This window comes from Oikopleura dioica, chromosome XSR, assembly GCF_907165135.1.
Source record: "Oikopleura dioica chromosome XSR, OKI2018_I68_1.0, whole genome shotgun sequence".
Classification (NCBI taxonomy): Eukaryota; Metazoa; Chordata; class Appendicularia; order Copelata; family Oikopleuridae; genus Oikopleura; species Oikopleura dioica.
In genome coordinates, this window is record NC_137294.1 from 11025742 (window position 1) to 11052152 (window position 26411).

Genomic DNA, 26411 nt, shown 5'->3' on the forward strand with positions numbered 1-26411 from the left:
ACAAATATATTCATCAGGTTCCTTACAATCGATTCCTATTATAGCGAATGATTTCATCAAGAGCTTTGATTGGTCGATGAAAAATACAAGGATTTTTAGAAACCAGTGCTGCTAATTATCTTTATTTTTCTATCGATAAAACTCAATCCAATGTTTAGTTAGCCCGTTATCATTAAAAAAAAAATTCCCAACCACAAAAATCAGAAAGTATGTGATCTCTTACCGACGTAGTGCGGGGTCTGATCGGGCCCGTAGATGACTCCTATATTGCTCTTATCGTGGTAGTATTCCTCTGTCTTTCCCATCGGGTTTATATTTTGGACTTGCGCGTGAAAAAAGAACGAGGTGCCGTGTGAATAAATGTCTTTTTGATTGATTAGCCTAAAATATTATATTCTTACGCGTCAACAGCGACACCGTCTGATTCAAATTTAGCTTCGCTCCTCTTTTTCCAACTCTTGAAAAAAAGATTGTCCAGCGTTAATTAGTAATATGCACCTTTAAAATTAACAAACGTTTATTTCAGAAGCCCTGAAAATAGCTGTTTACTGCTTATTTAGGGGTACTATCTTCGATTTCCAGAAGGTGACCTTTCGAAAGATTTATAAGAATCGGTTATTAGAGATGGATTCTTCATAAAATTTTATGATTATACCTTATTGACAACTATTCAAAATTATCAATATATCTTGAGATATGGCCACTATAAGTTTTTTCGAAAAAAAATTTTTAACTTCGATTTTCTTGATCAACGGCTTGTTCGAAAGCTCAGAGCAAGAGCAGTATGTTGGTAGCTGTATCGATCGCTACATCAAGATATTTTCGATTCTAGAGTCAAAAATGTGTCGCAAAATTTTAAAAATATGCTCAATTTTCGCAAAATCTGCGAGACACAATTTTCAAAAAATTATTTTTGGTATTTTTAGTTTTTCAATGAAAAATTCCTTCTGTAATTTTAAAGATTAAGGTTCAAATTACATATAAAAAATATAATAAGGCCAAGTTTTCAGACTTGTTTTTGAGTTATTCAACCGTTTATATAGGCCATTTTGGCGAAGATGACCACTTCAAGCCAAAATTTAGCCGCTTTTGGGTCAAGCAATTAATAAACCCCTCTGTAATAGTTAAGATCTAGGACAGGTCTATTTAATGAGACCATATTGACTCAGCAATCATTTACAAGTTCCGAGTTATTCAAGGCTCAAGTTGGGGAAATCGAAGATAGTACCCTTAAAGCTTTGAACGTCTACCCTAGCCTCCTTAGAACTTGTTTTGTTACTGTTGTATCACTGTAAAATCTAGTAGAACTACTGTTGCTAGTACTTTTCTAAGACTCTGTATAAACCCCTTCCTTTGGCAAATACGGCATCATTGGCGGTTTTCTCTCACATTCGTCACTTTCTTTATCAGAGACTGAAATTTTAACTCGCGTAGAAGACTCTAAGTTGCTCTGAAGATAAAGCATTCGCAGCAAATTGCCTCTTTTAAAATTCAATTTACGACAAACGAAACAACTCAGGCCAAGAACAGACATTCTTTTGAAGTTCAAAATTTGAACCCTTTTTTTTGCCCACCCTTCTAATTGTTTCCCAACTATCCAAACTTGAGAAGGTACTTTTCTGATGTCAAAATAAACTTATCTTGGCAAATTATCTTTTTAGAGAAATATAATTTGATAAGCAGGTCTTTAACTCTTTTCTTTTAATAGAACGAATCGAGGAGGGCCTTTTAACATTCGTATGATTTCAAAAAATTCAAAATTTGGGCAAAAATTGCAACTTTACGGGAAATTTTAAGGGTGTTACTTTGAAGTCAGAAGAAAGCTTTTAATGTCATTTCTGTTCAATATGACCTAAGGTAACAGAATCTGAAGAAAAACTCTAAATATTCTGTCTCAGGCAAGACCTAGGTCTACCCCCTTAAGGACCCTTCCTTAATTTGCCATTCTTTTGATTTAGACAACATTAATTGCTTCCCGAAGCTTTTTCCCCAAATTATCTCAAAATTGGAAAGGTCCTAATCTCCTGTCCAAATTAACTAATTATCCCAAATTATCTTCTTCTAGAGCAATTTCAGCCTCTCTGCCTCAATTGTAATCACCCAGCCGTTCGCAGCAAATTAAGCCAGCACCCTTTTTCTTTCTCAACTCTTGGTTCAGTCTCTTTGTATCTTTTTCGACTCAGAAGAAAAAAAATCCGAATTAAGGATTCCTTTCTTGAATTAGAAATGAGTTGATATCATCCCAGCATTCTCGCACTCGTCCTACTGGACTCTCCGTTTTTCCACATACCGGAGTTGATGAATAAATTACACTTTTCACTAAATGAAAGCGGCAACTAATAATCGATACACAATATTATCTACTATCGATACAAGCGTTGACCTCCAGAGCTGCAATTTACGCATCCTGGCAATTAGCTAAATTTGAAGCCATAATTCAATTTTAAAGGCCCCTTCACTAATTAGAATATAGACAATGATATAGTAGTAATAGCTTTTTAAGGGGGTTATTGTCGAGAAACCGATTTCCCTTTAGAATAAGTATACTGATGCCCTTATTTTCTACTATCAAAAGAAGCGCGTTTATTTGGTAGCTTCTCTTGAAGAAAGAAAAAATTGAAATAAGGGCGTCTATACCCTTAATTCATTATATAAAGAGGGGGTTGATAAAGGTGTAATAGTTCACTCTTGAAATAAGGGTGTTGCCATGTTAGGTCAGATTTCAAAAAATCTTTGTTGAAAATGTCAATTTGATTAAGTTCTCGTTCACATTCAACTCTCGAACTTTGAGTCATTTGAACGCCCGTTCGTCTAGAATTTTTTAGAACAAAGTGGCTACTTATTGATAAGGAGGTTAGTTCACTCAAAGTGGGCGAAAATGCAACCGCGAGATTAACCACACCGCGGCTCGGCCGATATTGGATCCGCATTCACAGTAACTAAGGATCCACATCAATTTAATATGATACAGTATCGTTTTCCGTATATTTTTCCAATAAATACAGAAAGCGGGATTGGCGTTATGGTCAATTTGAGTTATTTTATCGGAAAAATTATTTCTTTCTTTGGATTTAAAAATTTGGCTATTAGAAGGAAGCATTGAAAGTTTTTTAGAAAAATAATGAATTATTCAAAGTGATTTTTGTTGTGTATTAATTATTGTCCTGGGATGTGTTTGCGGTGGGGGCACCCGTCACGTGTCTTTCAGGGATGCAATGTGTGGTACGGTACTCCACTCGACGTAAACGAGGTAATGATGACGTAAACACGCATTCTAGCGGCGCGGCGCTAGAGAGACTAATCAAGACAACTCACTAATCAAACGCGAAAGAACAAAACAGAGAAATAAATGCGCTAAGAGCTTAATTTACAATTTTACAGAGAGAGTGCGCTAATTCAACGAAAAAAAAAATCAACACGATGCAATTAATACCACTCAAGTTTGTGTTATTGCCTTTGCTTGCGAACGGGCAGCCACAAGTTGGAGCTGCTGGGGTTGATTCTTGCACAGGTATTGTTACTTATTTATTACAGTTGATACAGTAATACATTAATGATTACAATTATTACAGCACTTTCTTACTAAAGCAACAAAAAGTAGTTATTTTTAACCGAATTATAAAGCTGAGATTTCTGCATGAATTAAGATAGTGACCCCCTTATTTAGTCAAATCAAAAGTTCATTAAAATCTTCGTCTTACTTTTCCAAAAATATTTTTTCGAAGGCACCAATTTATGATATTTTTCAATCTAAGTATTTGTTGATTATGAGTCGTTTTACCTGTAATAGTTGATCATGCTTGTAATTCATGATTTAGGCACCGGTTTATTTTATAATAATTGATCAATTTTATTGGACCATTTAATATTTTGGTAAATGATCTATTTGTGGGCTAAATGCGGTAGAATCAGTAGAAAATTGCCAATTATTTTTTCGTAAGTGTAAAAGTATGACTAGGAGGGGACATGGTCGATTGGAGCAGACGAACGCTTTTCGGTCATTTCTGGAGCGCGGACTGTCCAAGCCAAGCGAAGATGCTCACTGTTTTCATGGGTCAGCGAAAGTGCAAGAAGAGCTACACAAACTGGCACAAGCTGCGAGGAAGCACCTGGTGTGAATATGTAAGAATGACTTACAATCAATAGTTCGCAAAAACAGGCTTTCTTTTTTGTCTATTGCTTGCTTCTAGTTTTGGCATTAGAAAAAAGGGTTTCTTTGGCGTTATCCACCTTGTGTTTAGGGCGATGATGGAGAATTGGACTACCGCGGGCTCGGAAAATCAAACTGCGCGTTCGAACTCAAGCGACGTGGAATCGAGACCCTCAGCGATGCCGAGCTACTGGTCTTCTGTCAGTCCTACCTGAAACTCAAGTGCGCCAAGATGCTGCATTAAGACCCTCTCCTGTAAAATTGCTCTACTGTACTAGAAACTGTGTCAATTGTTTATTTAGAACCTTTCTTTAAAAATGGGCGTTCAGATTTTACTTTCAAAATCGGATGTGGATAATTCAAAAGCTAACGCTTCTAGCAGCCTTTGCAAAGTCACAAATGGCTGAGCCGGATTACTCAAAGACACTTTTTCCAGAAGTGCTCCTCGACGACTGTGATCACCAAGAAGCTGTTCTCAAAGCTCTCTTGAGGTACGAATCCAACGCCCGCAACTCTTTCTAACTCTATTCTTCTAGCACAAACAAGGATTGCGACAATGACATCCGGTGGAAGAACTTCCGCCGGCTGCGTCGCATCCCCTGTCCTGAGAATCAGGCCGAGGTAGACCTCGCCAGTTTGAACTGTGTTGCCGAACTGCAAAAACAGGTTTCAGATGACACTATCGCTACTAGAAACGTCAGTACTAAACTTAACCACTTCACAAGAATTATTCGTTGGTGCCCGCCAGAATTGGATTGTTCATATCAGATTCAATTCTGGAAATATAAATGGTGTTTCATTCTGGTGTTATTTTATTGGATTAGACGTCAAAAAGACAGCTCTTTGAGCAGGCTTTTTTATATGAATTAACATATTGATACCCTTATTTTATTTGGGACCAAAAACACTAGAGTTCTTGGTTTGATAAAATAAGGGTATCAATATGCTAACTCTACGGGAAAAATCATGTTGGAAGTTGCACTTTTGGACGTCTACCCCTTTATCAGTGATTCTAAGGATTCACCTGTTTCGTTTTCTACGCAGCTTGACTGATATGCAAAAAGGACTTCCTTTTTTGGTGTGTTCAAGTTTTTACGGAAAAATGTAATCGTTTAGAAACAGGGCGTTTTAACATCAACTGTGACAGTCGAAGACATGACGATTTACTGCAATCTCTATCTCAAATTAAAATGCGAAAAGGCCCTTCCCTGATTTAACCTTTCCCGAATCTCTGTACAAAATATACAATAAAGGAATAAAGAAGAATCGTTTATTGTTTTTGAAAAAGAAGTACAAAAGTAGTAGAAACGTACAAAAACGGTCGGCAGCGCACAGTAACTTTGTTTTGTCTTTTTTAAACATTTTGAAGGAAGAAGAGAAGAGAGGGTCGGAAGAATTATCGACGGCTGTCGCGAGATCTGCTCTTCCCGCGCGCGCCTAGGTTAAAAAGGTTAGGGGTTAGGGTTAGCGTTTAGAGCTCATTATTAAAATAAGAGTTAATAGAGTGATTCCCTTATTTAATAATCTGCAGATTATATTTATAATTCCTTTAGGAAGAACAAGATAAGCGTTGATGCTTTCTTTTGACTCGAAAAATAAGGGTGTCACCAAGTAATTACCAGGAGAAGAACAGCTTGAAATAAGACTTACCAGTTTGGACAGGAATCGGAAGCTTGGCATTTGGATTTCCTGTTTCTTTTTCTTTCCAAATTGCAGCTCTTTGTCTGACCAAAGAAGACTAAAAAGGGGATTAGAAAAAAAGTTTAAGAAAAAAAAAATGCACACTGCAAGAAGCGATAAATTCGTAATGTTTTTGGATGAAAATGATAAGTCAGTGATATTGCGATGAATATTCAGAAAGGGATGAGACTCAAAAACGGACTCAAAATAAGGACTAACTTCGCGATTTCGTGATAGGGAGCGGCATTCCCGGCTGCGCGAGCGAGACTCTCTAGTGCGACCTCGAGCCTAAAATCATATTCGGATCATCTTCATTTTCTTATGATAAGATTCTAAGAATTAATTGTAAAGATATGACCGAAATTGATCAGTTTTTTTTTGCATGCGGTAATAACAAAGTTTTTGACCGAAAATTTTTTAAAAGAAAAAATGTATTTTTGAGCAATTCGTGTGCATTGGACCAGAGGCCTTCCCCGAGATTTCTGTTCGTTAGGGTCCTAGAGAGTCGATTTTGAAAGCTAAGGGAGGGCCTCCGGAAGAAGGGATTAGTAAAGCGCACCTCTGTGTTTGAGGAAATCTCGTCGAGGTTAATGACGGCTTCCTGACCGACTGGCACAACTTGATGCGGCGTCACAGGCTTGAGCCCAGTGTCGAGCAAGATCACGTGAGTTCTCTTCAACTAAACAACGAAACACTAGACTCCTCGAACTCTCCCGGGCGGGCAGTCGCATTAAGAACACTTTCAATGCTAGTTTTTCCTATGTGAAAGTCAGAAAGGGTTCTAAATGCAACCTGGTCCAGCCCAAAATTCAAATTAAAAAAAGAAATTGATCCGTAAAAATAATTATTTCTTGGGATGCAATGAAGAATAATGAAAGAGCGACTATTTTTGATGCTTTCCAACTTCAAAAGTTTCAACTGCCGAATCAAGTTTTTTCTTTCAGTTTGTGCAACTTGGTTAGAGTTTTGTGGAAAAACAGTTGATTTTTGCGGTGAAAATCAGTAAAAAGATTCATGCATTTCTTTTCACTCAAGCGAATAATAAGCGAGCGAAAATATCAAAAACGCGAAAGCGGGAAAAATAGTGGACTTACTCTTGAGGAAGAATCGGAGGAGACAGAGGCTTCTGAGCTGATCGAATCTTCTGAAAAACGACGTCGAAGTTCACCAGGAGGGGGAATATCGTCAACTGGCACGTCTACCGGAATATTTTCTTCTTTGTTCTTAGTTGAACTCTTGACTTTTGATATCTGAATCAATAAATTGTGCAAAGAAAAAGCCTAGTTGATTACCTTTGATTCTGAAGATGCTTTCTTCACTTTTGATTTGGTCGTAATTGTATGACCGAGGAAACCTTTATCGGTGGAGTTGACGCTTGTGCTGGTTTCTAGCGTTTCGACGATGTTTTCAATCTTTTCGATTTTCTCGACTTTGGACGGCATCGCCTTTTGCTCTTTTCGTGGGACTTTTTAAAGGGTCAGTTTTTCCGCATTGAAGGGTAAATTAAATTAAATTACCCTTCAGTATTATATTGCTTGATCAGGCTTTTTGGAGTTTTCCTGCAGTCAAAATCTATAAATAACAAACCAATTTTATAGTATCTTTTCTGGGCTGATATCAGACCTGAATATCTTGAAGAAACATTTTATCGTCGTAACTAAAACTCTACTGAACAATTTTTTTCGGGGGAAAACTCTTTTATGGTGCCTTCTTAGACTTGGCATAATGTTAAAATTTGAAATCTTTTCGGACCCATGCCTACAGAAGGAAAAGACTTGGAGATTGATTTGATCTGGGACTTTTTCGTTTTTTGAGAGTTTTCCAATTGGAGCTTTTGCGGTTCGGCAATTACTGTGTCCAGTGCGCTCGAGTTTTTGGAGGGCTGTGTTTGTGGCTTGCTGTCTTCCTGTTTCGGCGGTTGGGGCTGTTCGTTCAACGTTTTCGCCGCGGCGGTCTAAAACAAGCCATTCGGCGGTTGCGGAATACAGGAGCTACCTACGTTGCCTTTCTTGAAGGAGAGCGCCGGAGCGGTACTACTCGCCTTTTCGAACATGGAGCGCTTCTTGCGCACCCGCTCCACTTTGGTATCTAAATCAGCCGACTCACAATCAATTGACTCACTGTCCTCGGCTTCGTCAGAATTGCCACTCGGGATAAGTTCATACACAAACACTAAACAATCCATGCAAAAATACTGTCAATAAGCTTGATCATAAGTAGCGAGAAATCAGAATCACAAAAGTGCCCAAGCCGAATTTCTAGCGTTTCTTTTTTTTTGTGCGAGCGAGCGAGCAGTTTTGTGACTTACAAGGTTTTTTAGGACTCTTTTCAACAACATCCGATGTTCCGTCTGAAATCGATGTCGCGTTTGTTCAAGAAAATTTTTGAAATGCGCAAAAATTTAAATTTATAAAATGAGAAAAGGAATAAGAAAGAAAAAAAAGCGTTGTAAAGAGGGATGAGAAAAGAAAAGCTACTTTCTCAAATGAAATATTATACCGGATTTTTGGCGCTGTTGCTCTTTTCCTTTCTCCTCTGGCTTTTCTTCTGGTTCAGCTTTGAGGGACGTACTTGATTTGGACTAAAATAGAGGGTTAACGGGGTAGAAATCGTTAATTGGATTGCCAAGGAGCCTTTTCTATCAGAAATTTTACAAAGACATCCCCTTATTCTCTCGTTTGATTTTGTAAAATAAGGGTGTGACCGTGTTAACATATTAGCTTGAAAATGCGTTTAAGGTTCTCTACCCCCTAAAATAGAATACCAATGGAAGCATGCGTTGTTAGTGATTTTCAAACCTCTCTAAGGGTGGGGCTAATAACTGACTCTTGCTTATCTCGAGCGAGCAAAAACTGAGATAAGGCTCGAACTACTGTTAATAACGCGTAACCTACTTTGGAGCGGAAAGAACGGTTTAGAATGGCGGCAATTATCCCCACCCCGCGTTTAGTAGAAGCCTGATTGGAAAAAATAGCGCCTGCTGCTTGATTTTCCTTACCTCGGAGTTGCTTACTTTGACGGTGGAGTTCTCGGACGAGGATGAAGTTATGAACGGTGCGCCGGTTTCTTTGTCTATCAGAAAAGATTGAATTCAAACGATTTAGGGGCTACTGAGACAACAACGATTTCTACCTTTTGAGATCTTGAAGACTGTCTTGGCAGTGGCGGATTGTCCGTGCTCGGCGATAAAGCTCATCTGGACCTTCTCATTGCTCGCTGGAAGCTTGATTCGATTCTGATTCTTGATCGAACTTGGCCGCACCAAGGACTCCTGGCTCATTCCTGCCGCAAAGTTGCATCCCTAAATCCGCTAGAAAAACTATACAAAATCTTGAACGAACCTTGAAGCCGCCTGGAATGATCCTGTGCGAAGCTGGACCGTCGAAAATGTGCACAGCGGGTGACATAGCGCCCAATCTACTCGACGGCCGCGAATGAAATGCGAAATCATCATCTGTCTGGACCTGGACGGAGGAAGATTTACCAGATTTCTCCAACTGCTTCAGATTTCGCGTCGCTTCCTCAAGGGCCTTCTCGAAGCTACGTTTTTCGCGAACTTCATCTTCCAGCAGGGTCTTGATGTCTGCAATCTGTCTGATTTTCTGGTTGAAAACATGGAAGAGTATTTTGAAAATAATCAGTAAAAAATATCTCCTAAATCGCTAATGAGCATTTGCGGTTGAAAACAAGGGAAAAAGCATTTTCAATGTCAAAAAAAGTCTGAGTCTTGAGTCGACCTTGACGAATATAAACAGTTGTCAACCTTTTCCTATGATAGCTTTGAGCCTCAGTTTGCGCCTCATTTTTCTTCTTGAGGGCTCTCTTGAGCTCTTCCTCGACGTTTTTGTATTTCTCCTCGCGTTCCTCGAGCTTGAACATTCTGTCCTTCATCATCTGCACCTGCAGCGCCTGTTTCTGGGTCTTTTGCTCTTCCTGTTTCAGAGCAACCTTGACGTTTTCGAGGTCTTCTTCCGTCGCGAGCAGTTTGATTTCCGAGTCGGAAATTTCATCCGAGTTTTTGGACGATTTCGAACCCTTCTTTGGAACTGGCGTGCATCGTTTCAGCGCATTGATTTCATCCTCCAAAGCCGCTACGATCGACTTCATCTCCAAGTTCTCGTTCTTGAGATTCTCAACTGTCTCGGAATCGAACTCGATTCGGGAACTAGAACGCATGATGTCACGGGATTTCTCGATTGCCTCTTCTTCGAGTTTCTTGCGTCGAATAGATTCGTCTTCAAGCTTCGTTTTCAGCTCGTCTCGCTCGGCAATAATCGTGGCCATCAACGATGTCTTGTCAGAAGAGTCTCCTGATTTCCGCTAAAAAATAATTTTATGAAAAAGATAAAAAGACTTTTAGAGAAAGTTGCCATAAAATTTTGAAAAAGGAATTAACCTTTAGTTCTTCCTCAAGAATTCTGTAGTCCTTTCTCAGCTCTTCTTCGACAATAATGATGTTCGCAGAAGTCGAGTCAAGTTCGCTAAAGCCCCGTTTTATTTCGGCCATAGAAACTTCCATCTCCGACGTTTTCTTTTCCTCAATCTCGAATCGCCCGCCAAGTTCCTCGAGTTTGAACATCGAGTCTTCCACGAATCGCTCCAGTTGCTTGTGGATCAAGGCCGTTTTTCGCAATCGATCGAGTTCATTTTCAAGATCCTCCATCGCCTTGAGCTCGTTGGCGACCTGTCTTCTCATATCCGCCTCATCAGAAATTCCTTGCGCCGATTCTTGATTCTCGAATTCGGCCACTTTTGCCCTGAGCTGCGTGATTTCCTCTTCCAGATCTGCCCTGCCGCCATCTTTCTCCAACTTCTCCTGGAGTTCGAGCAACTGGTCGTCGGTCTTCTGCAGGTTGCGATGCAGACCCTTGAGTTTCTTCACCTGTGCAATTTTGCTCTCGAGTGTGTCTTCCAACTCAGCGACTTTTTTCCTCTCCGCCTCGAGTTCCGCCATCGCATCTTCCAATTCTTGTTGGTGCTTGTCGCAGAGCTCGTCTAAACCACGCTCCAGCTGGGCGGAATGCTCCTGCTCATTTTCCAACTTTTTGAGCAAAGTTTCGAGCGTCTCTTCAAGCTCGACGATTTCCGACTCTGCCGTCTTCAGCCGGGAAAGGTAGCGCTCATCCTTCTTGTTTTGCGCTTGTTTTTCCTCGACCAACAACATGGAGAACTTCTTGAGCTTCTCGATCTCTTCCGAAGAGTCTTTCTTCAATTTCTCGTAGTTCCTCGAAATCCCGTCGTATCGAGTTTTTTCTTCTTCCAGAAGAAGCTTCATTTTTTGCCGGTCAGCCTCTAACAATCATTTTTTTTGTCAAAAAAGCAAATTTTCTATTTTACCTAAAAGATTTACAAACTCATCAGATTTGTCCATGTATTCTTGATGTTTTCGTTTTTCTTTTCCGAACTCTTCCATCAGCTAAAAATTCGTATGAACATCTTTTTTGCCTGAAGAAAAACGGAGTCTCACTTGGTGATGTTTTTGCTCGGTGGAGCACATTTCCCTCTTCAATTTTCGCATCGACTCCTTTTGGTGCTCAATGATGCTCTTGAGTTGACCAACTGTGTTCCCCGTTTTTTCGTCATCTGAACCAGTTTTACCTTCAACAATCTTTTTCTAGCATTCCGAAGCAGCGTCAGTGGGAGGGCGATGATTTAGCTTACCTGATGCGTTGATAAATTCATCCCTTTTTAAAGCTTCGCGTGCTGTATTCACTTGGCGCAGCTGTTGCTTCAGAATTGTTATTGCTTGGTCCCTTAATAAAATCGACTTGGACAGTGTTCTTCTCAAGAAAAACTCAAGAATAAAACAAGGATGAGTACCTAGCTTGTAGTTCTCCTTCGAAGACGGAGCATAGTCTTAAAAGCTCATCGTGTGTAAGTTTTCTCTGTTTCCCCTTTTGCTTCTTTTCTGACTTGACTGGATCAACACTTGACTCGGACATTTCTTCCCCCCTAAATTTTCCAAGTTTCTTCGCTCTTCTCTGTGATTTTTATGAGTTAATTAGCTGCTGGAATTATCAATTCAATTTTTCATTTGTGAATTTTTTTTTTGGGAATGTGAAATTTTGAATTTTTGTCAAGAGCTGCGCCCGTGTCAGCTGCGCGCTGCAGGTAGTTTCTGCCATTTTGCCATAAGAGAAGAGTTACTCATCCTGCGCTACCTCCCCCACCTCAACCAAGGAGCTCGCGCTCTGTTCAGAGTTCAGCCCTTTTTTCAACTAATCTGCATTTTGAATTGAATAGAAATGTTACTTACTAATTGAATAATGATCGAAGGATACTTTTAAGCAGGTAAAATAAGGGGGTGACTCTGTTAACTAATGTTGAAGTTACAACCCGAAAATTGGGTTCAAATTGTCTGACCCCAATATTAATGAAATGATTTTTTCTTTGTTGATGAAGCTCGAATAATTTTTGTTAAAAACGCTGTTGAATTACGTCCAAATATTTTCGTTCATCGCAAGCAAACATTGACGGGGATGCGGTTTCACCGACGCTAGAGTTGCGCCACGGTGTAATAAAAAGGTTTCGCCTCGGTCAACAATTCTCAAAAGAGAATTTCAAGCTGATGAAGTTTGCAAAAGCCCTTCTTTTCAATCTCGCCGCAGCAAGGCAATGGGACTTTTTCTTCCTTGAGCCAGCTCCGGAACCCAATTCGTACCCCGAACCAGCGCCGGAGCCGAAACCTGAGCCTGTTAGAAATTTAGGAATTGCGATAGAAATGAACTTATATTTCTATTTTGCAAGGGTCTTACAGAAGAAACTCCATCATCGAGCAATGTTTGACGTCCATAACTGGTTAGGTGGTAACTTATAAAGATTGTATGATTTATGTGTAATTATTAGTGTGTCTAATTATCAAATGATAATGTTATTAATAATGTTATTAGTAGGTGTAACGGTCTAAAAATCAGCTTATCCTTATCTCTTTCTAAGGCTTTCGTTTTTTCTTTATTATGAATCGCAAATCATTTTGATCACTGGAACCTAACTTTTTGATAAAGATGAGCTGATTTTTAGACTGTTACACCTAATTATGAGTCAATGAATTACTAGTAGAACTTCAATTCTAGATTCTCTTAAAAATCCATATCGAGCTTAATTTTCGAGTAGTTATGGTTTCCCAAATAATCCGGGCCAAATTTCACTTTTCTCATCATTTACCGGATAAAAATTCAGATTTTATGACGTCTGACCCTCGTAAGGTGGTTACTTTTTGTTGAAGATTGTTTGATTTATGTGTAGTTATTCATAGACTATCTTATTATCATTCCCAGAGGATTAAGAACTTGGATATTGCACTTGCTATTAGTTGATCTTCAATTCTTGAATTTCTTTAAAAATCGATATTGAGCTTGATTTTTGTATAGTTATGGTTTCCCGAATTTCACTTTTCTCATCATTCGTTTTTTGTGATTTTTAATAGAAAATCAAGTTTTACTAAAGATAACTGAACAATTATTAATCTGGTTCGTGGAGGCATAATTTAGCCGAGAAAATATTCATTTTTGCTAATTTCTAGCAAATTTTCTATCTCAAAAATAGGTCGAGGAAAGTTTGCGAGCCGGATACCTGCGGCGCTAGAATACAGGAAGAGCTTGTAAAACTTGTTCTTTCCCACTCTGAGGAATGAGGGTGGCTCCACCGCGGCACCGCGCGCAACTTACTTCTCACGCTGGGACTCAGTGATTCCACCAACTGACGGAGACCCAGGGGAATTGAACGATAGTTAAAAAAGCTCTTAAAAAAGCTGGCCACCATTCGACTGCAAGGTCAAGAGCGACTTTCCCGTGCCGGACAATCAAGGACGTTTTCACTGCAAACAACGGGAATTCAAGGAATTCGGACTCAAGGCGGCCGGTTTACAAAGATCCAAGGTCTAGTTCTTTCTTCTGTGGGAAAAGTATCGTTTTTTAAAGCTTTTTTAAATCATTGTCTAGGAGTAAGGAACGTTGATTTCTAGCGCAAGGCGTTTGGGTATGTGACCGAGTGCGAGCTCAGTTGTCCGCCGTCGATGGTGCCTGCTGCAGGGACTTTGAAATACAGTTGCTACGAGTACAACAACCAGGAGCGCTGGAGTGTACCCCTCGGCGGCTGTACTTTTCCCAAACTTCCTCCGAGTTTGGAGGGAACCAATTTCGGCCTGGTCTCGAAGGACTACACCGAAATTCTACCAGAAGATTGCAGCCGAAAATGTAGAAGAAAAATGAAAAAGACTGGCGAACGAAGATACAAAAAGGTTCACTTTACTATTCTATATCTGATATTTAATGCATATTCTTAGAGTAACAAGCGTGCTCGGCGTCATTTGAAAATGCGAAGAAAACTGTAAAGAACTGACTGTAACTTGAAGAACTGAAAAATGCTACGAGCATTTCACAATTTCTTGAAATATAGAACAAATATTCAAGTGTATTACAAAGGATAGAATATGTAAAAGTAAAAAAATAGAAAATGTTTCTGTGTGTCGAATTTCGAAAAAAAGAGAATTACAGGAAGAAAATTATCTTGGGTCAACGGCCTTGCCGGCCCAGCTGTTGATGAAGGCGATGGTCTCGGTCAGCTCGGCAGTTCCGTTTCGAGCAAGGGAGGAGAGGAGTCGGTAATCGGCCTTGTTGGCGGCGCGTCCTTTTCGGAACTCGACGCAATCATCTGCCTGGACAGGGTAGCCTGTTTTCCGTGTGAACAAAGTATCTCATCAAATTTGGTGTTTACGAATTGTAATTTTTGGCACACGTTCCTGTAATGACACACGCTCGCCCAGTGTGACCAACGTCGCCTTCGAATCGGCCGCGGCGGTCTCTTGGCAGTCCCGTGGCGGCCGTTTGTTGATCAATTGACATGCTCAACACCCAGTTCCGGATCTCGTCAACCTCGACTTTGGACATGCAAACTTTAGCTGGCAATCGGAACTCGAGTGGGATTTCTGTGTCTTCGAAGCCTTCTGGGTCCAAGTTGTGGTCGTCCGATTCGATTGCTTCGACGATATCAAGGAATCTTTTGTTTGGCTTTCAAAATCGATTCCTACACGCTTAAATTTGATAAAGGAAAGAGCACAATAACCGTTGAAGATGAACTAAAGTTTTCGTAAATTTTAAAGCCAATTTGCCTATTCATGAACATTAGCGCCATATCAACCCTCTTTGCATCTCTGCAGTCAACACCAGCATCGAAGAATGCTCGATCAGCAGCAATGGTGTTGATGTATCGGAGCAGAGTGGTGGAAATCTTGGCAGTAAGGGATTCCGCACCATTGAGCGTCTTCAGCGCGGCGCGCAACCCAATGTAGTGAGCAATCGTGGCGAAGTTTTCAAACTCGCCCATTGCCGGGCTGCCCGCTTGTTGCAGCTCCTCGGAGACTTTGGAGAGCACTTTTCGAAGATCCGCCCAGCGCTGGTACTCTTTCGCAGGGTTGTTGTCAGGAGGCGCTTCAAAGGCTTCTTTCGCCAGGAACCGGTAGATTTTGAGCACATTCTCCTTTATTGGCGTGCCATACTTGGCGAAAACAGCGATCGCTTTTCCATTCCGTCCCTTTTTGATCATTTCTGCGGCATAAACCGCGACGTATTTGTGGTACAACTGGACAGAGTGCGTCTTTGCTTTTTCAAGACACTTGTCCCACTGGCCTCGCTCCTTGTACATTTCCAAGGCGGATTGAAGATCGCTTCCGGCGAGTTCGTCTGCATTGCCCTTTTCTTTCAAAAACTTGCGGTGTTTTTCTTCGACGTGGGGCAGCAGCGCGGGCTCCATTTCCTTCGCCACCTTTTTCGCCTTGTTCCACTCGTTGCCCTCCATCAAGCATTTGATAGCAGATTTACTGTCGTTGATCGAGAGCAAAATCTTGGCCGCACTAGTGTAACGGCCGATTTCTTGCAATTTTGAAGCAACGTGGCTGCTGATTTTGGCGGTCTTGTCCGGCAAGAACTTTTCAGAAAGCTTCATTGCTCGAGTCCAGTACTTTTCTAGGGCGGACTTGTCTGTGCTCATGTCGGGCTGGATCTTGAGGTAAGTACTGATCGCTTGGACGTACTCTTGCTCCTTTTCCCAACCAGTGGCGGATTCGACAATCGATCTCAAATCACTGGGAGCATGGTCAGGCACGGATGGAACTCGGGGTGGCAGTGCTTCCATCGGACGCCCTCCTTGGTCGCGATACTCTTGCTGAAGTTCGCCAAGAAGCTGCGAGTTTGCACAGTATTCAGAAGCAACCCGGATCGCATCTCGAATGTTTCCAGATTGTCGGTAGAGATCAACAGCAATCTCCGGCTTCTCCGCGCGAAGAAGGAAAGCCTCGGCAGTTTGGTAATCCTCCTTGGCAAACGCTTGGGAGGCTTGGCCGATGAGAATGTCCTGGAGGGAGTTTTTATCGCCAGAGTCGTTAGCCACGCGCTCAGCGGAATCCCAGTCCTTGTTATGGACGTACATTAGTACAGCTTCACGATGCTTTTTCGCCTTGACAAAATGGACCTCTGCGGTGGCGAAATCGCCCTCGTCTTCGTGGTGCATCGCCACTTTCTCGTGTACGTCGAAGGTTTTCTGAGGATTACCACACGAGCGAGCAAGTTCAAAGGCAAAGTCAAACGCACCGTTCGTCGCAGCAATGTCGATCACGTCGTCCATGCGGCGCAACCTATTGAGCAGTTTTACTGCTGACTCGCCGCCCAGGGACTTGGCCCATAAAAACGCGAGTTGTTTTTCGGCAATGTCGCCAGCGTGCGTGCGCGCGATGCGGTACGCGTCCTCCCACATATTCGCGCCGCGATACATATTGATTGTTGACTTCCAGTCGCTGCCCTTGATGAAGTACTTTTCCGCCTGCGAGTAGGCGTTGTCCTCGGCGAGTGCTTTGCCAACAGCAGCATACGACTTGTCAACGAGATCTGGGTGATATTGCTCCACCAGACGGATCATGTCGTCCCATTTCTTCAGCCGCTTGTACATCGAAATCGCCGAGTCCTCCTTCTCGCACAGGAGCAACAACTCCTCCGCGACATCGTACTTGCCCTGGTCGGCCATCTCGTCCGCCTTCCCAGTAAATAGACGATCCACCTCAGTATTCGTCATGCTCTGCGAAGCCATAATGAACGCTTCACGCCACCTGCCAGAATCGAGTAACAGAGTCACCGCGTTCCTTTCGTCTCCAGATTTGATCATCAACTCAGCCGCCTTGTCTACTTCTTGCGTTTTGCTGAAGTGCGCGGCGATGACCTTGAAGTACTTGGCATACGAAGGATCGTCGGCTACTTCTTCGAGAATGTGCTGTGCTTTGGTCCATTGACGCGCGTTGATTGCTGCTTCGATCGCCCTAAAAAAAAAGTTTCTTTGTTGATTTCTGGAGAATTTCTTACTTGTGAGATTCTCCAGCTTCAATGAAGTGGTTGATCGCGGCGTCGTACTGCTTCAACGAGCAGAGATGATCGCCCCAAGCGTTCTCGAGCTTCGTTACGTCCTGGGGATTGTGTGCCCGCGCGAGTTCGACAGCACGACGATAAGCGTGCCCACGTCGGAAGCACTCCATGGCGCGGTCCGCCTGGCCCACCGCTTCAAACATTTCGCCGGCTACTTCAAACATTTCATTCTTCACCAGTCCGGTGGCGACTTGATTGAACAAACTCGCATCCGACAGCAGGTTCTAACAATAAGATTGATTCAAGTGCCAGTGAAAGTATTAAATCTAATTGAAACTCGCTAGGGGGTCAATTAACAATAAAACAAAACCCAATCTGAAACTCTCAGATTAAAAACTCAGTAACTTAGAATCTCAGAAATGTCTGTATTCACTCAAATGAAAATTCAAACTTTAAAACGCTAGAAAATGACTAATTTATGAGTAAAAATCTCGAAACCCAAATTACTGCCGGCTCAGAACAGGGGACAATTAGGGCGCGATTCAGCAGTTGAATCTGACGGATCATCTCGGGCAATTTCGACAAAGTCGAATCGAGATTTGCCCAATTATCTTGTCAGACAAGTCAAACCACGACCTTTATAAGCAGCTTCCTATTTATATAAAAAACGACGAGGATAATAGAATGCTGCAATTTCAGAATTCAAGGGCTACTAAAGCTATTGATCTAGTTAATCCCATGTTCGATCGTGCCCGCCAACCCGCTATCATTCATCCAGCGCATTATCAGCATTCAATTTAAGCTGGTCAGGGACATCCATTAATCATGCCACCTGTTTTTTGCTCAGAATTCAATATTCATACGAACTATCTTCAAGTGACTCTTCTGAAAAATATTGAAAAATGAAAATATCGACAAAAAATATGTTAAAAAATTCTCCACTGGGTCTTTAATTCTAACTTTAACTATTTAACTTTAACAATATTATATTTTAACTCTGTTTTAGTGATAAATTCAAAAAAGAAGACGGCCTTTGCCAAAACTACTTTCGAATAAAACTGTAACAAGATCGATGAAAGCTTATGGAATTCAGCCTCGGAGGAAAATTTCAGCATGTGTAGAAAATCAGTCTATGGCTAGACTAAAGACCTGTCTCCAAGCTTTAGAGAGTGAGTGTTGCGCGCGAGGGCAAAAAACGCGGCGCTCAAACGCGCTCTCTCGCTACTTTTTTTCTTCTCTCTCTGCGAGCTGGGTGTGTATGCTTGGACCCAAGATGAAACAGTGAAACCCAACGCGGCCTCTTTAATGAGTCCACCCGCGCTAGAATGAGATAACAGAACCTGCTGAAGAACGCGCGAAACTAAATAAGAGACAAGAAAACAAGGAAGAAAAAAAAGAGGATCGAAAAAGGATGCAACCACCAGAGTTGGAAAACAAGCGCTGCGCAGCGTGTGGCGAGCGTTTGACAAGAGAAGATAGCGTTCTCCAGTGCAATGGCGAGTTCTTCCACTCAGAGTGTTTTGTCTGCGCCCAGTGCTTTCAGGAAATTGTCAATCTCACAAACTCATTATCCAGCGATTACAGATCAACCCAACTTCAAGTTACTCAATTTTACTTGCGTTGAAACTGAAGTCAACTTTTTACTCAAAATTTGAAATTTTCAAAGGTAGATTCAAAACAACTTGAGAACTTAGTAGTGATTCCTGATCTCACTTTTTATCGAAAGCTACTATATTTGTCCGCCTCTGGAATGCAGAGGGAGTTTATCCGGAAACAACTCGCTCTTGTGACAAAGTAAATAGTCCTTTCCAGATAATGAATTTTATGAAAACCACGGAAAACGCTACTGCCCACACGATTTCGAAGTGTTGTATGCTCCCCAATGCCACACATGCGACGAGTTCATCAAGGGCGAATTCGTCGAGGTAAGCATTTTTATAAACACATAATCATGCGTAAAAAACAATCATTTCTAAGTTGATGATCTCACCAACGCTTTTAATTTCCTTGTCAAGTTTGACAAGAGCTTAACACTCTATAAAACTTCAATAAAATTCCTGAGTATTTATCACTGTATGTAGCAAAATTTCCTTTTAGGCGATGAATCATCACTGGCACAAGGAATGTTTCAATTGTAACAGGTGCCAAAAATCGGCGACGGAGGTATTGACATTAACGACTATCTGACCTTTTACTTTCTGATGAGCCGACGCCAGCTAGGTTCATCCGTAGATGCAAATCATGCTCAATCAAAATCTTGAAAAGGATGTGATTGCGGAAACCAGCTGACTTCTGGCCAAAAATTTTTTCTACACATGATTTCTAGTGGAAAAAGCATAAATACAGTTTACAAGATGTATTCTCTTCGATACTATTTTTTCGTTTCAGTCGTTTGTGCCATTTCGAGATAACAGCCTGAATGGAGAGGGATTCAAAATAATCTGCGGCGAGTGTCATCAAGAGATTCTCAAACTCCGCGGCGATCGAGACATCTGCCAGGCATGTTGGCAGCCGATCGAGGCCGTCGAGGAGAATATGAAGCTCAGGTACAAGGTAACACTCGAACAACAAAAGCAAACAGTTAAATTAACGATTTTTTCTTATGCCAGGGTGACCCGTATCACTCGTATCACTTCAACTGCGCGCATTGTCAGCGGGAGCTCACCTCCAATGCCAAGGAAAGGGACTAGCACTGATAACTGATAACAGTGCAAATATTGATTCAGAATCAGTACTAGTCCCTTACTTACAGGAACACAGAGGGAAGCTCATGTGCCGCAAGTGCTACGATGAGACGGAGACTGAGATTTGCGCCGCCTGCCACCGCCCTATTGATGGACGCATACTCAAAGCAATGGGAAAGGTATTTTTTCGGAAAAGCTCCCCTTTGTCAATAATCAAGCACCGCTAAGTTGTATTCACTGGAACAGACACTGTTCCACCTTGAAACTAAAACCCAAGCACTTTTACTCAGAAGGCAAATTTGAGCTGGATAGCTTCGGAAAGCAAAATTTACAGTCATTTAGGCCTGGCATCACCACCATTTCGTCTGCTCAACATGCGAAAAACCCTTTGCCAAAAACTCGTTTTTCGCTGGCAACGATGGTCGCCCATATTGCGAGGTAGAAAATTACTCACTTTTCCCGCCCATTTAACGATTATTTCTTTACAATAGTACCATTTTAACAAACTTTATGGGTCGACGTGCGCGTTCTGCGATCGTGTGATAAAGACACAGGTAAAATGCTATTCTAACTTTAGCAGTTCTTTGATGCGACAATTCAGGTGGTGAGTACGTTCGAGAAAAAATGGTGCGAGCCGTGTTACAGGTGCTACTGTTGTAACAGGACGCTAAAGTCGAAAGAAAAGGTGGTAGAATTCGATATGAGACCCTGTTGCAAGTCCTGTTTTGATAAGGTGAGCCTCTTAGACCAATTAATTCTTAACGATTCTAACGAATTCTAAATTCTAGTTCCCTTATGAATTAAAGAAGAGAATGAAGAAGGCACAAGACGTTTACAATAAAGATTGCCAGACACAGCTCAAGAACGAAAAAAGGCAAAGAAAGAAAAGCCACTGGAAAAACACTGATTCACCTGCTTGAACCGCAAATGACCTCACACAAAACTCGACCACGCATTGACTTCAAAGCTTAATTCTGTTACAACCAATTTCAAATCCCATTTTCGTCCCCAGTCGTCCGCCCGACGCGTGCCCCTTGCTCAAGTTCAAGAATAATAAAAAAATAAAACCTCAAAAAATAACGATAAAACACGAAAAAAGACCGCTCAGCTAATTAAATAAAACTGCGCATGAATGAAAGATTGAGCAAAAGAAGCAAGTTTCAAGAAGTTTAAAAAAATGAATGAGTCGTTAGTTGGATTAAAAGATTCTAGCGAATAGGGTTATGAATGAGACTCACCGGATTACGGAGCATTATCTTGGCAGCCTTGGCAGGCAGCCCCGCATTCAAATACAAATCGATCGCTTTCTGGATATCTCCTATAAACAAGGGTCAATATAAAATGCCGCTTAAAAGTTTTAATTTTTAATGCACTCTTAATTCGCCCTAATTAAATGGATTATAAGCGGGTGAATATCGAAGAAAAACTTTTAGAGAAATAAGTTATTTCAAATAACGCAAGGATTTCATCGTACTTTTTGCGAGATCGAATAAAGGTGTCACCGTGTAAAATTAACTGCAAAATTCTTGCGATGTATACCCGATAAATTTATCAGGTTATGAACTAAAGTGAAATCATGGAGGAAATCGGAACTGAACATGACTAGTTATTGCCGGCAATAATAAGACCCTATCCTTCACTTTCAACAAAAGATCCAGCCAGGCCCATTTGGCGCGTATCTCTGAGCCATGTCAGGTAGCGCTGTCGAAGGTGATTGACCGTTTCGGGGTTGTATCGCGTCGCTAGTCTGATTGCATCTTCCCATAGATTCAGCTCCGTGTACCTTGAAAACGATAATCATCAAGGGTTGCCTACTTCTATCTTACATTTCAATAGCTTCGTCATGGTGATTCTCCTCGATGAAGAACTGCTCCGCGAGTGAGTAGTTTCCATTTAGCTGTGCCATCATCGCTCTAGCTTTCATCGAATCCGATCGTGGCCGACCTGTCTCTTCTTCGTAAAAGATACTCTCCACTTGAACTCGGTGAAGATATCTGATCTTCGCCACATCGCCAAGATATCCGAACGCTCTTAGGGCAATGTCGACATTTTCTGCTTCTAGGGCTAGTTTTGCCAAAGTCGACCACATGATCGCACCGCCCTGGTGCCCTTCTGGAAGCGACTCCAGATATTCACAAGCTCGATTGAGATCGCCATCTTCTACTGCTGTTCCGAACTCGATCAGCTCCTCGTCAAGTTTGTAGCGATTCTGGAAGGCGCCTTCTTGAACGATAATGTCGGTCCGACTCCCACTGCGCTCAATGCCTGTTACGTCGCCTTTGATTTGGATGTTGATCATTCGGTCGACATCGTCGATGTTGTACCAAACAGAGACTTGGTTTCTGTTCTGTGCGACGACTACGTCCGATCCAGGCACCCACTGGGAATACGTGCAGTTGCCGAGAAGCATCACTGTCTTCTGCGCGGTTATGTCGTGAATCCAGAGTCGGTAGCGGCGATCGCGGAAGAGCAGCTTCGTCGCTTTTTCGTTGAGCTCGAGCCAGTCGAAGCGGTTGTCGTGGGGAATGTGCGCGATTGTCTGTCGAGTATTCAAGTCGTTAATAACGACGGATTTCGGGTCAGCAAGATACGCCAGCATGCGAATGTTCGATTTGCGTTCGCCAACTCTGGCGGAGATGAGATTTCTGCTCATATGCTCTGTCCTCACGCACTCCAAGATCTCCTCGGCGCCGTACTCGACGAGCGACAACTCCCCAGCGTTGAACACGACGCAGACGTTAGCATTGTCGAAGGAGTATCGTTCATTTCCAGATCCTTTCCACTCGATTTCCGAAAGACGAGCAGTTACCAGATCACCGAGCAAGAGCGTATTCTGTGTGTGGGAGACGATGTAACGCATTTCGGCACCGAGAATTTTCACGTCCTCGATTTCGTAGCCGTAGTTCGACTTTAGTACCATGCGACGACCGGAGGAGAGATCTTTAATAATTGCTTGGGAGAGACCGACGTAGGTGATTTCGAAGCGGTTTCGGTAAATTTGTCGTTTCAGGGAACAGTCGAAAAGTGCCACGCCGCCGAGAAGCGTGCCTGCAGCTAGCTTTGATCCATCTGGCTTCCAGGTCATTGCGGTGACTGTATAAAGATTCTCAATGTCCTTCGGGTCGCTTTCGATCCACTGGGATTGACGACTCGACCAGGTGAACAAGTGGAAGCGGTCGAAGCTGCCTAAGACGAGTGACTGGCCACTGGGGCTAACCGCAGCACTGGTGAATTCTTTCTCGCTCTCGGGGTACTCGAATCGTTGCAGTTCTTTACCATTCTTGCCGTAAACGACAACACGCTTGTCTGAACCGGCACAGAAATAGCCGTTTGGAGTCCAAGCAAGAGCGGTTACTGGGCATGTATGAACGGCGAGGTTTCCGTTGACTTCGCTTGTATGGACATCTTTCAGGGATCAGATAGCTTTATAACTGGTACCGTGGGCGAGAGATTTCACGACGGAGGGCGAAATAGATTGGGGCATTTGCGCGTGTTTTTCTCGTCCCAATCTTTTTGCTCTTTTGGCGCGCATCTTGTGGGTCCTCCGCGAAGAACCACAACAACCCCCCGTCTAGAAACATTTTTCACAATTCACCTCTCTCAATAACTGACCTAAGAAACTTCTTCTTCCTTCAATTATTATAACTTTGATTTTGTTTTAATAATAATGAATAAACTTAATAATAATAATTTGTAAATAATAATAAAAGGAAATCTTTAGATTGAAAAAATATATTCAAAACCATAACATAATTGAAAACTTTGTCAATTTGAATTTTAAAAACGATGGGTGTGGGCGGGGTTGGGGACTGAGATTGATCACCTCAGAGTTCCCAGCCATTGTCAAGCCCCTTAAATTTAAAAATCATGGAACGGGGCTGAAACGGCCCGAAGGGCCGTCAAGCCCCTTAAATTTAAAAATCATGGAACGGGGCTGAAACGGCCCGAAGGGCCGTCAAGCCCCTTAAATTTAAAAATCATGGAACGGGGCTGAAACGGCCCGAAGGGCCGTCAAGCCCCTTAAATTTAAAAATCATGGAACGGGGCTGAAACGGCCCGAAGGGCCGTCAAGCCCTTAAATTTAAAAATCATGGAACGGGGCTGAAACGGCCCGAAGGGCCGTCAAGCCCCTTAAATTTAAAAATCATGGAACGGGGCTGAAACGGCCCGAAGGGCCGTCAAGCCCCTTAAATTTAAAAATCATGGAACGGGGCTGAAACGGCCCGAAGGGCCGTCAAGCCCCTTAAATTTAAAAATCATGGAACGGGGCTGAAACGGCCCGAAGGGCCGTCAAGCCCTTAAATTTAAAAATCATGGAACGGGGCTGAAACGGCCCGAAGGGCCGTCAAGCCCTTAAATTTAAAAATCATGGAACGGGGCTGAAACGGCCCGAAGGGCCGTCAAGCCCCTTAAATTTAAAAATCATGGAACGGGGCTGAAACGGCCCGAAGGGCCGTCAAGCCCCTTAAATTTAAAAATCATGGAACGGGGCTGAAACGGCCCGAAGGGCCGTCAAGCCCCTTAAATTTAAAAATCATGGAACGGGGCTGAAACGGCCCGAAGGGCCGTCAAGCCCCTTAAATTTAAAATCATGGAACGGGGCTGAAACGGCCCGAAGGGCCGTCAAGCCCCTTAAATTTAAAAATCATGGAACGGGGCTGAAACGGCCCGAAGGGCCGTCAAGCCCCTTAAATTTAAAAATCATGGAACGGGGCTGAAACGGCCCGAAGGGCCGTCAAGCCCTTAAATTTAAAAATCATGGAACGGGGCTGAAACGGCCCGAAGGGCCGTCAAGCCCCTTAAATTTAAAAATCATGGAACGGGGCTGAAACGGCCCGAAGGGCCGTCAAGCCCTTAAATTTAAAAATCATGGAACGGGGCTGAAACGGCCCGAAGGGCCGTCAAGCCCCTTAAATTTAAAAATCATGGAACGGGGCTGAAACGGCCCGAAGGGCCGTCAAGCCCCTTAAATTTAAAAATCATGGAACGGGGCTGAAACGGCCCGAAGGGCCGTCAAGCCCCTTAAATTTAAAAATCATGGAACGGGGCTGAAACGGCCCGAAGGGCCGTCAAGCCCCTTAAATTTAAAAATCATGGAACGGGGCTGAAACGGCCCGAAGGGCCGTCAAGCCCCTTAAATTTAAAAATCATGGAACGGGGCTGAAACGGCCCGAAGGGCCGTCAAGCCCTTAAATTTAAAAATCATGGAACGGGGCTGAAACGGCCCGAAGGGCCGTCAAGCCCCTTAAATTTAAAAATCATGGAACGGGGCTGAAACGGCCCGAAGGGCCGTCAAGCCCCTTAAATTTAAAAATCATGGAACGGGGCTGAAACGGCCCGAAGGGCCGTCAAGCCCCTTAAATTTAAAAATCATGGAACGGGGCTGAAACGGCCCGAAGGGCCGTCAAGCCCCTTAAATTTAAAAATCATGGAACGGGGCTGAAACGGCCCGAAGGGCCGTCAAGCCCTTAAATTTAAAAATCATGGAACGGGGCTGAAACGGCCCGAAGGGCCGTCAAGCCCCTTAAATTTAAAAATCATGGAACGGGGCTGAAACGGCCCGAAGGGCCGTCAAGCCCCTTAAATTTAAAAATCATGGAACGGGGCTGAATTTTAAGGGTCTTCCATGAAGGCCGGTCTTCCACCAGAAAAGGTCCTCCAGGGGTCCTCCAAGAGTCACATGATCAAGATTTTTCAAAATTATTATCTATTTATTAGTTAAAGATTAATTTATCTTAAATAGCCTAGGTTAGACCTTTCTTCCATCAATGGGGTCTTCCACCAGATAAAAGTCCTCCATCAGCCATGGGAAAATACTTGAATGTGCGCGAAATATTCAAAACCCCGGCCCGGGCCCTCAGACTCCGTCGTGATATCTCTCGCCCACGGTATTCTATGGATTCTATAGATACGTGTGTACTCTCAGTTAAAAAATATCGATCCGTTCCTTGGTCGTTGAGAATATATCTGACAATTTTACCATCAGCATGGCTGGACATGATTCCAGAGCCCCGACTATTCGCAGTCAACGACATCGTGAAACTGTTGACATTGTAGACTGTCGAACTCTTTCCAGAGCGCATGTTTCCCATTCTGATTTTTCCTTCCGAAAGACCGAAGAAAATCGCGTCCTGCTGCGGCCAAATGAGGCATGTAACGGAGGAAGTGACGATGAACTTAGTCGAAATGGACTTTTTGTCGCCCCAGTTGTTGCCGATTTTGTAGACGAAGACGACGTTGTCCGATTGTGCAATCGCCAATCTACTGCTATCTGGAGCAAAGGCGATTCCAGTGATGACGTAGCTTTTCTTTCCATATTTACTGTCGACCGGTTTCGTCGAGAACTTATCGCGCTTTTCGCCAGCTTCGTCGAAGAAATAAACAGATCGCTCAAGACAAACTGCAAGTCTCATATTGTCCGGGCTGAAGGCCAGTGCCGAGACCTTGTTGATCCCCCGCTAGGGACGGATTCTATCAACGATTGTAGATAGCGCAAATGCATTGCTATCTAAAGAATTTAACAAATTAAGGGGGCAGGGGTCGTTAACC

At 42.7% G+C, this 26411-nt stretch overlaps 4 protein-coding genes and 1 long non-coding RNA gene across 9 annotated transcripts; 3 read left to right on the forward strand and 2 right to left on the reverse strand.

Moving 5' to 3' along the window:
- The first annotated feature begins 3339 nt into the window (after nucleotides 1-3339).
- LOC145706951 (uncharacterized) lies at nucleotides 3340-5415 on the forward strand. Of its 5 annotated transcripts, none has more exons than XM_081784411.1 (5): nucleotides 3340-3511; nucleotides 3959-4122; nucleotides 4242-4641; nucleotides 4687-4846; nucleotides 5267-5415. In XM_081784411.1, exons 3-5 carry the CDS (start codon nucleotides 4499-4501, stop codon nucleotides 5360-5362), a joined length of 399 nt encoding a protein of 132 aa, XP_081640537.1. In that variant the 5' UTR covers nucleotides 3340-3511; nucleotides 3959-4122; nucleotides 4242-4498; the 3' UTR covers nucleotides 5363-5415. The 5 variants fall into 5 exon arrangements, with proteins under 5 accessions (XP_081640537.1, XP_081640538.1, XP_081640540.1 ...); XM_081784412.1 differs by having other exon boundaries at nucleotides 5273-5415; XM_081784414.1 differs by having other exon boundaries at nucleotides 4687-4816; nucleotides 5273-5415.
- On the reverse strand, nucleotides 5413-11906 carry LOC145709318 (uncharacterized). Its single transcript, XM_081786997.1, has 18 exons — nucleotides 11651-11906; nucleotides 11492-11583; nucleotides 11298-11413; nucleotides 11168-11246; nucleotides 10227-11122; nucleotides 9594-10150; nucleotides 9172-9484; nucleotides 8963-9131; nucleotides 8829-8902; nucleotides 8330-8411; nucleotides 7830-8002; nucleotides 7589-7784; nucleotides 7123-7295; nucleotides 6925-7080; nucleotides 6390-6509; nucleotides 6050-6118; nucleotides 5801-5888; nucleotides 5413-5587 (listed from the first exon to the last, which is right to left on the reverse strand). Exons 1-18 carry the CDS (start codon nucleotides 11770-11772, stop codon nucleotides 5547-5549), a joined length of 3516 nt encoding a protein of 1171 aa, XP_081643123.1. The 5' UTR covers nucleotides 11773-11906; the 3' UTR covers nucleotides 5413-5546.
- A 1673-nt stretch (nucleotides 11907-13579) lies between these two features.
- Nucleotides 13580-14245, forward strand: LOC145709990 (uncharacterized). Its single transcript, XR_014134982.1, has 3 exons — nucleotides 13580-13707; nucleotides 13794-14069; nucleotides 14115-14245. It is a non-coding gene; the product is annotated as an uncharacterized LOC145709990 (long non-coding RNA).
- Nucleotides 14246-14333: 88 nt separating this feature from the next.
- Nucleotides 14334-26275, reverse strand: LOC145709319 (intraflagellar transport protein 172 homolog). The gene is made up of 8 exons (XM_081786998.1): nucleotides 25843-26275; nucleotides 21689-23267; nucleotides 21495-21645; nucleotides 21101-21178; nucleotides 17179-17462; nucleotides 14940-17135; nucleotides 14565-14827; nucleotides 14334-14500 (listed from the first exon to the last, which is right to left on the reverse strand). Exons 1-8 carry the CDS (start codon nucleotides 26273-26275, stop codon nucleotides 14334-14336), a joined length of 5151 nt encoding a protein of 1716 aa, XP_081643124.1.
- LOC145709988 (LIM and senescent cell antigen-like-containing domain protein 1) lies at nucleotides 18457-20901 on the forward strand. Its single transcript, XM_081787676.1, has 10 exons — nucleotides 18457-18719; nucleotides 18979-19103; nucleotides 19276-19341; nucleotides 19567-19731; nucleotides 19788-19854; nucleotides 19929-20041; nucleotides 20205-20300; nucleotides 20354-20416; nucleotides 20464-20595; nucleotides 20651-20901. Exons 1-10 carry the CDS (start codon nucleotides 18590-18592, stop codon nucleotides 20780-20782), a joined length of 1089 nt encoding a protein of 362 aa, XP_081643802.1. The 5' UTR covers nucleotides 18457-18589; the 3' UTR covers nucleotides 20783-20901.
- Nucleotides 26276-26411: the final 136 nt, after the last annotated feature.